At 35.8% G+C, this 17,123-nt stretch overlaps 2 protein-coding genes across 3 annotated transcripts in view; both read right to left on the reverse strand.

Moving 5' to 3' along the window:
• LOC131683879 (neuropeptide SIFamide receptor-like) overlaps nt 1–17,123 on the reverse strand; it is a 622,586-nt gene that overhangs the window by 87,078 nt on the left and 518,385 nt on the right. The gene's annotated exons all lie outside the window — the stretch shown is intronic.
• LOC131683881 (pupal cuticle protein G1A-like) lies at nt 9,684–10,651 on the reverse strand. The gene is made up of 3 exons (XM_058966254.1): nt 10,540–10,651; nt 10,229–10,374; nt 9,684–10,160 (listed from the first exon to the last, which is right to left on the reverse strand). Exons 1-3 carry the CDS (start codon nt 10,549–10,551, stop codon nt 9,926–9,928), a joined length of 393 nt encoding a protein of 130 aa, XP_058822237.1. The 5' UTR covers nt 10,552–10,651; the 3' UTR covers nt 9,684–9,925.

Raw genomic sequence — 17,123 nt, forward strand, 5'->3', positions numbered from 1 at the left:
TGCTGGTTAAACTCATTTTGCACAAAAACTATAGCAAATTTCTTCTCCAGAATGACTCATTCCCTAAGTTAGTATATTACGCAATTTTTTAGGTCTTTTCCGCATAGATTGGTTCAGTATAAGTCCCGGCGTGTTCTCGCGAAATTTGAACATCAATAGTCAAAATCCGAAATTCTGATTTTGTATGGTAAAACAGGACAGCGCTGTGTCCCGATCGCCCTAGCTAGTAAACGGCAGCTCAGATCCACACCAAAATACTTAATTCCCTAATTGAGAGATTGGGGAATCCGATAGAGGGAATATCACATCGATATATTGTTCCGAATTCAAGATTTATGGTCGCGAAATTCTGTAATCAATAGTAAAAATCTCTGTGGACATTGGCAACCATTATTTCAACAGATTTTGTTGCGAGCACCATCCCTGTCAAAAAAATGCGGACGAACATGGTCAGGCGATTTAAAAAGTTTGACGTTTGACTCAACTCGCCTATGCTAATTGCCCCTAGGAACAAATGCAATTTGCGAATGCAACTTAAAGGCAATTTCAATACTTAGACAAATTTTCTGGCGGCTGAAATGGACTTGGTTGTTTTTTGCGTTTTTCAAACATGGCGGTTCATGTTTGGCTTAAGCTTAAAATTGTTTTTTGAACAATTGGTGTGTTCTCACTTGTATTTTGTTTGTATAGTGCACTTCATGTAGCCAACGAATGTAGAAAATTGTGGAATCGTGTGTAAGTATAGTGGACAATATCTCTGACCAAAAGTCTTAATAAACGTCAGATTGTGATAAGTTTTGGTGTGCAATACCAATTTCACCTTTGATTCTTTCTGTAAGTTGGTGGTGATTACCTAGTATACTGGTAAGTATATGTGAGTATATAATGAATCCGAAAATAAGTATTATTTTTAATTTTCATATTAGGCAATTAAAGGCAATTAAATGGCGCGTTCCGTGGGCGATTTAAGAGCGGGTAGGGCAGCAAAAAAATGACAGCGGCAAATCGCCCAAATGTTGCATTTGAAATAGCCCCTAAATTGCCAGCAATTTGCTGGCAAATTGAAGGGCAATTAGCGCATACGAGTTGGCAAATAGCCCCTCGTTAGCCAGCATCTTGCCCTTTTTGACTGGGATGCGTGAATTGCGATAAATTGGTCAAAGAAGTAATCAATCAGAGCAAGTCGTGATTTTTATCGCTTAGTTTAGTCATAACAATGCAGGTTTCTTTTTGATTGTATGCAACTAGTAGAAGGTGGGATATGGCATCCATCACTGACTTGAGAAACATTGATAAAATAAAGAAACAGAAAACATTTCGGTTTGGCCAATTGTATAGAATTGATTTTGGTGTCCAGATTATGTCAGATTTAGTGCGTGCTACATTGCAGAGTAACATTGCGCAGTTGTTTGTGTCGCATTGTTATGTAGTTGCTGTGCATATGATTAATTTTAGAAGTAAGTTCTCGGCATGAACGATAAATAAGAAGTCATTTAGGATTTTGTCTGCGTTTACATAGAATAATTTCGTGAGTAGGCAAGATTGTTATTGTACGTTGTGTTGTGCATATTAGTAAATATTAAATGATAGCTGTCATTGCTAAAGACATTTATTCAAGAACAATTTCAAAAATTCGAAAGTGATTATGATGAATTCGTTATACTAATACTGCACGGTGAAATAAGTAAAAATAAAAAATAGAAACAAAAACAAAACTATTTATAATATTATACATCTATTATCACTAGCACAGACAGTGTATTAGATTTTGGCCACTTCCATCAAGCATTTTGAAATAATCTGAAGTAGCTAGCGAATAATTAGCTGAAGTAGCTAATGTTGAATAATTTTGAGAGATTTCCAGGAAGTAGAAATAATAACTGACTGCAATTTTTTTGACTAGTTCTAGAAATTTGTTAAATTTATTGATGCAGTGTGTTGATGACGCAATGATTCGCAAATTTTTAATAAAGGCAGCCCAATCGGGTTCTATCGATTACATACCCGCTTGCCCCTACTGACCATTACATTGATGGCAAGAACATTGAGAAAAGACGGAGGACTGTGCGTTCATCATGCTTACGCATTCCAAAGCGAAGTACGAATGTTGGTCCTTCGTAATGGTTTTATTTTTTCATTGCAAATCAGACTATTTTTCATCTCTGGTTACATATAGAAATAAGATGATTATATCCTATTGCTCATAGCCTTTTATTTCGACAGACAACGCGGAACAAATTTTCGAATCAAACACGATTAAATATCTTACATTTTTACGCCAGTTTTATTATGGCGCTTTCGTTTCCACCTGGCGATACATAGACATAGATGCAAAAAAGAGATAGACAGATTGCACCCTGGTTTGAGTGAGATAATGTAAGATCGACTTCACCGGTGCAGTGCATTGTCAATAACGAAAGTGGCATTAGATATTGATTTCGATTTATGCTATGTATACATTTCACTGAAAATATGCTACAAATAATCATCAAACTAGATGCCCGTCGATCGTAACGCTAGTTAATTTTAGATTGCTACTTGTTGCTGTTATTTCAAAACGACAGTTACATTTCTTACACTTATTGAAAACATTAGTCCTTAGAATAACTTATACTAGTCAAAAAGTCTGGGTTTTTCCCGAACAATGCTCGAATGCATTGCGCATTTCCAGGTCTTGTGTCACCACTCCCTCCATTCCTTGGTCTGATAAACCAATGAAAAAATTGGCTCGAAATGATTTTCAGTTTTAAACTACTCCAAAATTGAAACTAATTTTAAATTTCTTAACAAGTTAAATATTTTTGGCGGGGTCCGGACCCCCGAACCCTCCTCCTGGATTCGCTGCTGGGTTCGAGTGTTTAAGCTACTACACATAGCTTCTCAAGTTCGTGGCTGTCGATCCATTGTATGTATGTGCAAATCGTACTGAATATGTTACTGTAATATTTTAGTTATGAGTAGAGTGATTCATTTTTGTGTTTTCAGGATCTAAGTCACGATTTTTATAACTACTGTTCATGTTATCGTAATATTTAAGTCATTAATAGAGTAATTCTAGTTCATTATTTCAGGATCTTGGTCATGATTTTCGTAATTTCTGTTCTAGTTATCGTAATATTTTATTTTAAAACTTACTTTCAAATTTTACACGAAGGGTAACATGACTAATGTTCACGATATCAGCAGTTTTACTATAGTATTCGTAAATTCTCTTCGCCTAATTGGTTGCTTTTTGGTTGCTATCGGTTTTTTATTCGAAATAACGAGACAATATGAACTGGATCATAAAAATATGACTGATTCGCGATATCTTGTTCTGTGAATTATATCACCCTCACTATTTAGGATTCTCAGCACAGCTTTCGTTTTCTATCCAGACATCACCATTAACCATATCAAACGAATAACGATGTTCGAGGTTCTAATAGTTTTTTATATCTAATGCTCGTGTCTATTACTATGGTCGCTAGCAGCTGAACATTTCATAAAACAGTGCATGGAATAAAAATGATTCCAAATTTTGTGAAAGAGTTCACGGGAAAATTTCATTATCATGTTGCATGTATGATTAGCGATATCTTCTAAATATCATCAGCACGCAAAACAAATTGTAAATCATGTATTAGGAATCATGAACCAGTTCACGAATACACGAATAATATTTAAGGATTTCGCGAACTAACTCACAAAAACGAAAGTGAGTTGTTTTTTATACTAGATATCATGAACCAGTTCAAGAATACATGAATTATATTTCATGATTTCGTGAACTAATTCACGAGCACGGATATTGGATCGTACCTAATATACTAGAGATAATGAATTAGTTCACGAGAATTAAATGGATTCATAAATACAATTTTGAATTTCGTAAAATAGTTCACGAGAACATAGCCAGAATATTTTGATTTTGTGAACTAAGGCTCCATAACATAAGTCAACCATTGCTTTAATGAATAATGTTCATTAAGTTGTGAACTAGCTCGCGTACTGAAAATCGCATTAGAAATGACTTGGCGGAAACCGTGACTGAAGTTCACAAAACAAAACAAATAGTTCCACTAAAATAGGCGTTATGCGGGCGTTACTGAAGAGAAATTGAACATAACCATAAAACACATGATTTTTGTTCATGGTTCTGTTTCCATAACGTAAAAACGAGATTGTTCTAGGATTCACGGCACTTTATTCACGATTTTGGGAACAATTTTTTTCCGTGTAGTTTGGATTAATGAGAAAGGCACAATTGCACCGCTAGGTGGATTAAAAACAGGTTTTTCTTTATTCTTCCCATCCTTAAATTATTTCCATTCGGTATTATGTTCCGCATTCATATTTCACTTTTTCAGTTATTTATACAATTTTCTTTCATTTCTTCGGCACTGTCACGTTCTTAGCTTTTTCGATATACTGATTTTTGTTAATTTTCCGAAATTACTTCATTTTTCATGTTTCCCTTTTTCCATTTCATTTCTTTCTATTTTCCTCAATTTTTCATATTTATCCACATTTTAAACTTCTCAAATATATTTTATTTTTATTCATTTTTATCCTTTGTATAATTCAGCTCATTTTTGGCATTTAATCTATTTTTTCCTGTCTTAAATCTTCCGATTTATATTGTTTTTTTTTTTATTATTCGCATATCATTTTGTTAAGTTAACCCATTGTATTTAAACTTTTGATTACTTTCTTATAGATATTCTCCGCTTGTTTTATTTATTTTTACTGCTTTTGCCGTTTTTCAGTATTTTTATCTTTTTTTTCTCAACATTTTTTAATTTCTTCAATTTTGTGATTAGTCTGCCGAGTTTTATTTATCCACTTCTTGTTTTTTTTCAAAATTTTTGAATTTGTGCATATGTTGCGGGTTTCCTGCTGCGGGTAGAGCAGAACTACCAAAAGCGAATCCAAACGCAAACACTAAGGACAAAATGCACCAACTCAAATCAAAAGAATGTGTGCTACTTAAATTAATAAACATGTATTGATCCCATCCTCACATTTCCTCTTCTTACTACACTCTTCAGTCCTCCTTATTTCCACTTCTAGCAGCATAGATGTGCTCACTTGTGTGAGTGTGTTTCGATCGCACTGTTTCGTGTTGTTTTGTCGGCGGCACTTTGCGAAAGGTCTTTTTTCCCCTTGATGTCAAGCGTTTTGATTTGACGGTTGAAGAGGATGTTTTTATTTGACGGTTATCGGGTTTCAACTTATTAATAAATTTCAAATTAGTTCAAATTTAAAGTAGTTTTCGGGGGTGTGTGGGGGGGTGTAATTGATGAGGGAAGGTAGATTTTGGGAAGGATGCAGTTTGTTTGAATAGAAAAAAGTTATTCTAAAAAATTAGGGTGAACGTATAAATATGGGACACACTGTATTTTCCCATGGAACCAATGTTAAAAACTTGAAGCAAAGTGGGCGGAGGTCTAAAATTGTCCAAATGATATGAAATTTGGCATCTGAGCTTAATTTGCTATTTATCACAATATGAGGCCTTTGAGATTTCAAAAATGAGTTTTTTATTGCTATGCCCTAATGCGAGTGCGGGGGTGGCCAAGGGAAGGGGGGATGATAAAAGGTGGAGGTGTTAGGGCAAGTGGGGGGCAATACTACACCAAACTGCATATTATACCTTCCATTTCAGACTTGTTTTGAGAAAATCGGTTCAGTCATCTTCGAGTAACCGATGTTCACACACAGACATACACACATGGTCATTGGTCAAGGCTCCGAAAATGGCAACCACAGGCGATTTTTTTTTGTCAAATTTTGCATCAAACTGTTTCTTTTCCGTATGTATATAACCTCTAATATTAAGAAATATGAATGGTGAGCCCAGAAAAAAATTCCATGTCTGTCATTTATAAAAGTTAGTTGATGCTACTTGCATGACCTGAAAATGACTAAAAGACCGTAAGCAGATAAAAATGTACACAAAATCCATATTTTCAACTTTTTGCCTGGAACCACATTTTTCCATCGTAGTCTAATTTAAATTTGATGATATTGCTTGAAACATTGAGATGAATATGGATAAATGCTTATTTTCAATTGTGAAGTAATGGAAACCATATAACTTGTAACGTGACAGATCAAAAATTCGAAAAAATTTTGTGGACCACACTAAAAGCATGCATACAATGTCTAACCTATATTTTTTCTTACTATTTTGAGTCTACTTTTTGAAATTGTATTGTGAAAACCTTAAAGCTTTATTCATTTTTGTGGAAACACAGTTGATCTTATGTAACGTGACAGATGTTTTCTACTGTGAAGCAATTCCATCAAGTTTGATTCAATTACGTCAAAAATGGTGACCATCTTCGATTCTGATGAAACCTTTTACGTTTCATCTTTATGGAAGACTAAGCATTTTGCATTATTAAGCAAAGAATTTTTATTCAAGAGTGATATTTAAAAAGGGCGTATCAGATCTTGAATGTACTACTTTCAAAATATATTTTTCGAAAATCGCCATTGGTGTAGCCAAGCTACATGATAGCGAGTTCTAGGGAATCAATTCTTCTGTGTGAATAGTTTTTGGTGAAATATTTCAACAAGAAAACAAAAAAATGTTATTAAATACAATTACAAAAAGCAATGATTTTTTTGTTAACGATAACCTAAAAATTGAAGAAACTGTAAATACATTATTAGGAAGTTAATAGTAAGGTAGCATTTTTAACTTCAAGTATACTTCTAAATTTCTTAGTATTTGCCAGTCGTAAATATAATTTTCTCATACAATACTAATACTAAATATAATTTCGAAGCAAAATGCTCTTAAGAAAAATTTTCCGAAATCTTTTGATTTTTTTCTTCAACAAAAACATCTAGTAGTGAAAATATGCCCTTTTAATAAATAACTCACAGATACCAAACGCGAAAACATAACACGTTCAAAATTTAATTGCAAATAAAATTTGTTTAAAACATAATTGCATTGTGGAGAAAATAACAATGAAAAGTTTTAACATATTTCAAAAATTCCTTTAATTTTCAAATTTTAATTTTTCTAATTTTAATTTAATTTTTTAACTTTAAATAATTTAGTTATAGAATGTATTTCAAAATTGTTTTTTTAATTTAGAGTTCGCATGAAAAATTGTGCTTCAAAATGCAGATGTTTTTGAGTTATTTTAGATTTTTTTCGACATAATATAATACTTTGTGAAATTACGACCTTTCCATAAGTTATTCACGTTTGTTCATCAAAACCAATATGTTTTTCAAAATAAACATGAAATTTCTCGTTAATACTCAGTTCCCAGACCGAGGATGATTTGTGCGTGACTGTCTCGATATGCTTGCTTCAATAAAAATATAGATCTGTAACGTGACAGATTCTGGTTGTAACGTGACAGATCATTGAGAATACTCCAAAAAATCGAAAACAAAATTTTTCTTCAGGAAAACTATATTTCAAACTCTTCCTTGTTTTCTAAGCTTCAACTTAAAGCTGTGTTCATGCAAATTTGGGGGCCAAACGGAACAGACTTTTTCAATTTATTCGGACAACCTCCAAACTCACTGCGAAAATTGTGTAACGTGACAGACGTATTAAAATGACAATAACACGAAAACCGCTCATGATAGAAAATAACTTTCTGTAGATAAAATGTTCGGTGAAGTAACCTTAATAATGTTCAGTTGGGATAGAATCTGGTTTTATCGTTTTTGCTGACTTATCTAATGAAATATGCGTAAAAATGTAACGTGACAGACAGAAGCCTTGACCACATACGAATGAACACTTTTTCCAAATTCAACGAAGTGAGTCGAATGGTATAAGAGTGTCGGCCAATAATTTCAAGCAATTTGTAACTCATTTTAATTATTTTTGCATCATTTATACATATATTGATTACCGGTTTAAATGGAATTTCGTATGCGGCCGCCTACTTCAACCCGTAACACAGGAACCAGAGTTCCGATTCAAAGGAAGTTTAATAGCATTCAATAGGAATATTCTAGCTTTCATTTGAGACTGATTTTGTGAAAATCGAGTTAGACATTTCTGAGAAGCAGATGTCAATTCAACTCAGGAATAACCACTTTCCCGAAGCTTCCAGTTCCGCCGAAGTTGTCCAATGTGGTCAACGTGGGTTTGATTGGGCATCAGTGAGCTGAAACTATACATTCAAACATTTTCGAACACATTTTATAAAATTTTGCATCTTTTAGATACCATGCTGATTCCGATTTATATGGGAATTTCATTCGTGACCCCACTCTTCAACCTGTAACTCTGGAAGTCAGAATGAAATTCAATAGCAGTCTATGGGTACCTTTTATTTGAGACTAAGTTTGAAAAAATCTGTTCAGCCATTTCTGAGTAACCGATGTGCTTATTTTTGGTCACATACATACGTACACACGCACACACACACACATACGCACACACGCACAGACGTTTGCCTAACTCGACGAACTGAGTCGAATGGTATAACAGACTCAGCCCTCCGGGCCTCGGTTAAAAGGTTGGCTTTCAGAGTGATTGCATAGCCTTTCTATCGGAGAAAGGCAAAAGGAAACAAATTGTTATTCCATACGAAAATACCAAAAATAACAGAATAGGAAAATATAGAAAACCAACTAATAGAAAATAGGAATGATGTTTTTGGAAATAATATGCCAATAAAACACTTAAATAAAATTTGTCAGAATAATCATATCTGATTTTTGTCAAAAGTGTCATAGGGGTGCCGGCAATCGACCACTTTCCCCTAGGCGTAAAAATCGTCCAGTTTGTGTACCAGCATCTTCTGAAGAACAATGTTGCAGCTTGTGTGTGTGTTTATTTTAGGAAAACCAAATGTGCTATTTGAACAAGACTGTTATTAACATTAATTACAGATAATTTTACCTCACCCTGTATAAGCATGATCGAACGGAAGAGTAATTCTTTGGCTTCGGCTTGCTAGGATTATCGTTTTGTTAGTAATAAGATTATCAAGTTTTTCTCTGCTGTTTCACGTTAGCAACAAAAATATCATGAGGATTTTGTCCTAACAATAATGTGTTGCGATAATATATTTGCTGTTCACTTTGTCTCGATTTTCACTGCCCTGCGTCTACAGTACGATCAATAAATAAACATGATATTGTGAAGGGCGTAGTTGCCCTTTTACTGCAGGCTGGCGTCCTTGCGAGAATTGATTGGGCTAATACATGCGATCATGAAGGGTTCTGTCGATTAAAATGTAATTTTACTGAGGCATTTAAACAGTTTGTATGCTTTGTACAATGTACAGCGAAAGGTACAAGCATTTGGTTTCAATAGATGAATTCAAATACACTTGCTTTTTCAGAAAATTTTAAATTTTGTTCTCAACACTAGTTATTAGATCTAAGCGCAAATATAGTTTGTCTAATAACTTCGATAGTATTCGAACGCATGAAAGTCTGATGAAAATGCATCCTGCTGTTAACCCTATAATGTTGCACTGGGGTACAAATGTACCCCACGCCATCTTTGGAGCCGCGTGAAGATGAGAATTTGGCATTTACCGACCTGGGATCTTAATCATAATTTAATTTAGAGTTCATAGTAAGAGTAGGAAAAGATGGTAAAGCCAGTTGGCTTTTGGCCTTCGTGGAAGCAAAACTCAACGTTACTTTCTCGCATTTCACATTTCCAATATGTTTTAGAAGAGATACCAAATAAATAATAATGAATGTTTAACTTTTTGAACAAAGTTGCATGTATTTTGTGTTATTGCATTTTGCTTCTTTCTTATTTATCGCATTGTTTTACTAGACTCAATCTGTTCTTGGAGTTGTGTATAAAAAACGGACACAGTACTGGTTTCATCTATGTACAATACTAATCGCAGATTTGAATGGAGAGTATTCGATGCTAGTCTTTGTTTGTTTCTACATCTCAAAGGGGGAACTTCTTGACGGATACCCCGAGTAGCGTCTAGTGATGGATGAGGACTGGGCTGTGGACTGGGACTGGGTGCACGGAGTGAACCACTGGGGATGAGACGATGGTCTTGGTCACCACTGGGGCATGGTGCACTACTGGGACAGCCTTGATCACTGGGGTGTGGACAACAGGGACGGTCTTGATGAGTGGTGCGTGGTGGACAGCGACGACTGGAGCGGGGTGGGCTACAATAGTCTTGACGACTGGGGCGTGGTGCACGACGTGGCTGTGATAGAAAGAAAATCACGGAATGTTAGGGATGAAATCGGTGATCCAGAAAAAATGACAACTCACGATGAGGAGTGGCTCACGGCAACGGGTGCGTGGTGAACAATTGGGGCAGCATGAACGATTGGGGCGGAATGAACAACCGGGCTAGCAAGTACAACACCTGGAGCGGGAGCAGCGACGGCGGCGGCAATCAGGCAGGAGAAAACAAACTGTAACGAGGTTTCAAACTTTGATCAGTAACAGCTTTCCACTTCATTGATGATTTTATTCTGTAATCCCAAAAGTCCATCCATGATGTAGTAATTAGCAATCTCACAAACACACACCCGGACACTCTTAACTACTTAAATCTGAACTGTTGAATTGATACGCACCAGCTTGTACATTTTGGCGGTTTTGTTAACTTAACAAGTTGACTTAGAAAAGATTGTTTAATAATGCGAACACTTGCGGTGTACAACAATTGACTGACGTTCTGTGTCTAGGCTGACTAGCTTTTATAGTGAAAATCGCCTAAACCGAGCCCGCGATCGTTAAGGAATTACGCCAGTCTCTCGTTCTCTCACCTGGGCTCACAGCTTCTCAGCCTAAAGCGGAGGTCCTCGAAAGGCATAAAAAATCATGAAACGCCAACAAACCCAACCCGCGTCGTCCCCACAATGTCGCGCACTTGTGACATATTAGTAGAAGAGAAACAGATATGCGACGACGCCTTGCACTGAGAACGAGAGTGAACGAAACCGTAAATTTCGAGATCAGGTTTCCTGAGAGCACCTACGGCTCAGCCAGCGAGCTTGTTTTTGTCAGCATATTCTTGGTCAGATAATGAACGTGATCACCATACTTGCGCGGGTCAACCGCCGCCGTCGTCGATCATCTCTCTTTCGTCAATCTGCCCAGCGCCGACTGAGGTCAGATGTGGGGTGTTTCGATGGTGGCGTTCGCGTGGCTCTCTTCTAGTGGGCTGGCTGATGCGGAGGCAAAAACATATAAGACCTATCTTGTGGATATAGCGGAGTGAGAAAAAAAAAACACAAATTCACGATCATCTCGTCTCGTGGTTCTTTGGGGCTTTAATCACGTGTGCCAAAACGAACCGGAATCGGCCCCAGAATGGCGGGGGAATGAACATCGCAATGTTTTCGTTCCGTGTCGATTATGCGCACGACTCTGGGTCTCTGGAGGCCTGCAACATATCACAGTTGACGGTTTGGATTCCCACTATGCATATGGCGCTGCGCAACAAAAACTTGACTGGATTGGTTTGAACCTATTTCAGTTATTCTATGACCGCACTCAGGGAAACATTGAATATTGTTGCGATTTTTTTGTTTGTTTTAAGTTCTGACAGGAAGGTGTGAACAGCATTGTTTCTAATGTAAATGTTTTCCGTGTTCTGCATTCGGAAGTTTTTGCGACGAGTGGCAGTAGATCATTGATCTTGCTTCGTTGAAACCGATTCTATTCGCTAAAATACAACGATAAAAAATGGATGCTTTCAATGTTTGCAGGTGGTTTTCCAAATAGACGCTTCTAATTCAGGAAGTTGCAAAATAGCAATAATAACACAACAGGATGGTACGTGTGATATGAAAATTATATGTCTTAAAATGCAGAGCTTAAATTTACAGCACTGACCATTAGGATGGGACAAAAATTAGATTCCTGCTCCGAGCAATTTTTTGGGTACGATTTGCGTCCTAGAACAACTGTGGAAATTCTTAGCTCGATAAGTGAAACTATATTTTTGCGCCGCTGTTTAAAGTTTACATTTCGTATGGAAAACCTCCTAAAAATAAATCGTTGTGTGCTTTTTACGAGAAATGCTTATGCTCTTGGCTGTCCAATTATATGTAATTTTGTTTTGGCCTTCTCTTATTGTGTCCAAATAAATGATCAGAATTGTTGGTCACTTCATAAGAGTTTTGAGAGATAAATTGAGCCTTTATTTGTACATAATAAGAGGAAATTTAAAAAAAGTATATAATTCGACCAATCACAGCAGTGATTCTATGAAAATTTAAATTTTCATTATCCTTTCGAGCATTAGTTGGTTTTTGCATAATAAATTTATCACAAGTGTCGTTTCGCGGTCGTCGAGACTTTATTCCCTTGACTTTTTATAAAAATCTTGCAGCGAATTTTTTTTAGGATGGAATGGGCGACTCTTGGAAGAATTATTTTGTAAAAAACAATTTTCTAATGCGAAATACCATGTAAACATTAAACCGTGGGCGCAAAAATATGGTTTCTCCGATCGAGCTTAAAATTTGCACAGTTATTCTAGGAGCCAAAAGGAATCCAAAAAGTTGCTCGGAGCAATTTTTTTTATATAACCGTGTCCCACTCTACTGATCATATAGTTTTTTACCAGCTAATTGCAAAATCCTAGGTTAAGGGGGGCGTCTGGTGTAGAGGGCAAAAATAATCGACTTCTGTTTTATTTGCTTAATTGTTAGTATTAAACCTCTAGAATGGTCTCCGGCAATCTCGGTGGCCACGCCGAACTTCTTTTGTTTTTAACAGCCATGCATTTCACACGCGTATTTGCTATGACACACTCAGGTTTCAATCTATAATTTTTGAAAAATTGACGGCGATAAAAATAAAATACAGTATAAACAATACACTCTAAACTACTTCTACCCAAATATTCAAAAGAAAATACCCAATTGGTCATTTTCTACAGCGTTTTTTTCGTGATGCAGTTTGATGTGGGACACCCTTTAATAGCGTTTTTCTCGATACCGCGTTTTTCAAATTGGTGAAAACAATAACTCAAAAACTAATCAACGAATTAATTTTATTTTTTTATGAGGATGCCCAATACACTGAGCAAAATTTATATTGAATTTCCCTAAAAATGTCTTATGACTTTCAGACACAAGGATTTTAAATGGATTTTATAAGTCTGCCTTATGAATGAATGAATGTTCGAATGAATGCCATAAGTTATTTATTTATGGATATTATTGTGCATTTTAATAAAAAATGGAACATGGCACATTTTTCGAGCGTTTTTAGTAGTCAATAAATCAACTGTGAAAATCAACCTTGAGAGGATATTAGGTTTCATACCAACCAGCCCCATGAAAACTGTTTGTTGCCTGAAGCTGCCACCAAATACCAGTAGCGCTAGCTATGTTTCAAATGTTTAAGGTCTATTCACATGAACTGCACAACACTGAAAGTGGGAGTCAAAATAAATAAATAATAACAATATATGAGATTTTTCTTGTATTGCTTATTCTCCATAAAATCCGAACTCTTTTTTTACCTGTATTCCAGTTAAGTACATCAAAATGAAGTTTGTTTGCATTCGACAAGTTTCAGGTCGAGTTAACAATATTGGCTCTTAGCAATGCGAACGCTGCTTAAAGCGTGTTCGCTGTCATTTTTGGCAACTATCCGAGCCAGGAAGCCAGCTTATGTTGGCTTCATTCATTTTTCAAAGAAACGTCAAAACATTCACCCTCTTGATACCAACCGATATAACCCCACAAAATGAGCCGGATGAACTTCGTTTGACAAATGTAACAGATGGGCACCGGTTGCACTCGAACTCGTGCAACTGATAAAGTAAACAAAACTCCGATAATTGTCAAACATGAACGTCATTCATCATGAGTTCATTCATGTGGTCATCTTGTAGAACTCAATTCGGGACAAATGAACCACCAAGTGTAGATCCCTTCAGAAGATTGAAGAGAAAACTTTCATGAAATATTTAAATTTGTACATAATGAGCTACGCTTCGTCAACATTTCCTGGGAAATTTGGATTAGACAACTGGAAAACTGGACTTGATAACTGAATAATAATGATTGTTACTTTTTTTTATTTCGTTTATTTGACACGGCTCATAGCGGTAGCTTAACGGAGCCGCGGATCTTTCATGTGTTTACAATATGTGAAAAATAAAAATAAAAGCAAATATTATTGATTACCCGTTGGATCTCGTGCGCGCAATTTTTTATTGCGGGGATGCGTCATGGGGATCATTTAATTCTCTTCTATCGTTCAAGGTGTCTTGGTGCTCGCGATCAGATGTTCTTTCCTGCTTATTACCCTTACGGGTGACCAGTGTAAATCCGTCGTCATTGTTTTTATCTTCTTCGCCGATATTGCTTACAGTGGTTTTGCTTTTGCAGTTGTCAATATAGACTGAACAGCTGCCATAAATTTTGCAACCGTTTGTGGTTCAGGTATTGGTATTGAAAACTCTTTTTTGGGTTGGTTTTCCGTGGATTCATTGGCAATCGGTAGAGATGCATTCTCCTCTGTATCTTCCGCGCAAGGTTGTCCGTGGTGTGCTGTCTGATTACAATACCTGCACGCGGGAGTTTGCCCCTCATGGGTGCATAACGTAGTTTGATTAATAGTGGCTTCGTGGGTTTTAAGTTTTATAGTCAAGTGGGAGGGGATAGGTCTTTCGATCCGCATCCTCACCACAAGAACACCGTTAGATGTACCCGGGAAGAAATTTCTCGACGTATCAGGTGTAACGGATTCTACTTCTCCGTATTGCGACATGTATTCTGCAACTAGATCCGGAGGGGTACGTGGTGATAGGTCATGTAGCTTTACATCTACATAATCTTTTTCTATATACACGGGAATCTTAATTCCAACTTTATCACTTTTAGCCACGTGCTTCAAGTTGTTCTGTAACACGAAACGTTCAGCTTTGGCTAACGTGTTGAATGATATGAGCACTACATTACGAAGATGATGATACTGAAGATACATAACCTCTTTGAGCCTAAGCTGCATCTTTACCTTCAGCAGGTATTCCCCTTCCACTTCACTAAAACTCAATCGTATTGAACAGAATTTAAAGTCAACGACCGCTGTGTTGGGTCGGAGCAGAGTTTTTTCGTCAACTTTACTCATAACGGCAAGAATAAATTAAATATTTCCTTTGATCTCGAGACAATGCACACTAGATCGAGAGGTTGCTAGTTGTTGTTCACTTGATTCGATTGTACGTCTGACTTGGGCAGAAGTAGAAAGTAGACTGATGATTGTTACCTCTCGAATGATTTTGATAATTATAAAATACGCGTCAGACACTAATTATACGCACAACTTTTTCCATTTCAAAAAATCGGATATCTTCTGTAATAATCATAACCATATAAACTGATTTAATGCTCACAGTAATTTATTAAATAACATAAAAAATAATTACATATTTAAATTTTTTTTGCAGTTTGACTAAAAATTGTTTCAAGCAGCGGTAACCAAAAAGTGCTGGCCTGAAACGATTAGCTCATGGTTGGCCGTCCAGGCTAGTACTGAATTCATAAGAAACAATCATGAACTTTTCACAAAATATAATTTTATATAATCAATAACAGATCTCATATGGATTTCATGAGAAAAACTTATGAAATTCTTAAACGTATATATTGGAGCGAAGTCATAAGACTGTTTCATGAAATACATAATTTGTGCGTCTATGGAGTGCATGAATAAAGATAAATGAATTCATAAGTCTGCCTATGACATTCTAAAGCGTTCAATGGCATCGTCAGAAGGCTGGTTCATATGCCGAGACTTCTGAAATTCTCAGATGCTTTTTGCTCGGTGTATGTGTAGCCTGTCGATGAACCACAGAAACCTGAATACAATTTTTTTCTCCCTATTATTTTGAAGAAAAAAGAGCGAATTTTACAGTAAAATATGAGATTTTTCGGTTTTCATGAAGCCATTTTCCGAAAATCGAACTTTTTTCTATTTTTTGTGGTTCATCGACTAAACACAAGTCTAAGCTTTACAAAACTTATTGAATTTTCCGTATCAGACAATTTTATCGAGAGTTATCATGTAATCCGTGGCGCTACTCAACGTGGAAATGGTTGGACGTCTACTCTTGGTACGCTCATATGTGTGGCTCTGTGTGACTGAAAATATTTTTTTCTTCGTACACAATGAATGTATAAAGCGATCCTAACATTACACAACAGATCTATTGTTGTTTTGCCTTCACAATCATACAAAAATAATTTTCGTTTTGCGCACTTTACACCAGACGCTCACCTTAATACAATCAACAGCCGTTCAAAAAAACAAAATTGAGTGGAAAAATAATGAAGAATAATTATCAATTTTTGTGGCTTTATCGGGAAAATAAAGCAATCATTGACATTCAGTTTTATAAATTTGCATTAAATGAAGTACAACAAATCTTTTTTTTTGCTCGGGACGCAACTCCATGTAAAAAAAATCCGTGTTATTTCGAGAAACCGAGCAAAAAAAATCCGCGCTGTTTCGAAAAATCGCGTGAAAAACACTGAAAAAGATATTTTTTATTACCAGGTATTTAGTAATGGTATTTGATAATGAATACTGTTGGACATTTACAATGAACAAGGGGGTCGTCAATGTGCCAAGTAGAAGTTTTTTTTTAGTTATTCGAGGAGTTTTTTCTTATAAAAATATTCAGTTCGTTAAAAGAAGTTACTGTCCGTTGAAAATCAATAGTAAAAATGGTAAAATATTTCAACTATTTATAGTTTGTTAACTTTTTGTAGTTTACACGGTGTTACAGTGATTTTTTGAGCTTTTAAAATGAACTAGTATAGCAAATGCGATAATGTTGTACACACAAAATTTTGAAATTTTTTTTGAGACCTTCGGCACAACAAAATTAGCTACGTTGTCATTTTCAACCGATTTTCGGTTTTGTAACATCTTTTGAAAGAAGAAAACTTTATCTTTTGAACGGTATGCTGTCCTTTGTAAGAAATATTGTGCAATTCTGGGACAACAATATCAAAATTGTCATCTTTTGCGATTTTTTACGTAAATATTCTCAGTAAAAGTACTTTCATGAAAAAAAAATCATTTTTATATAAAGACTCTCTTGTGCATTTGTTAATTTTCAACCGGCTATTGATTGGCTTTTACTCAATTAAACGCTCTCTCCTGAAAAGTTGCAGCATTTACCATTTTA

Source organism: Topomyia yanbarensis, chromosome 2 (genome assembly GCF_030247195.1).
Source record: "Topomyia yanbarensis strain Yona2022 chromosome 2, ASM3024719v1, whole genome shotgun sequence".
Lineage (NCBI taxonomy): Eukaryota > Metazoa > Arthropoda > Insecta > Diptera > Culicidae > Topomyia > Topomyia yanbarensis.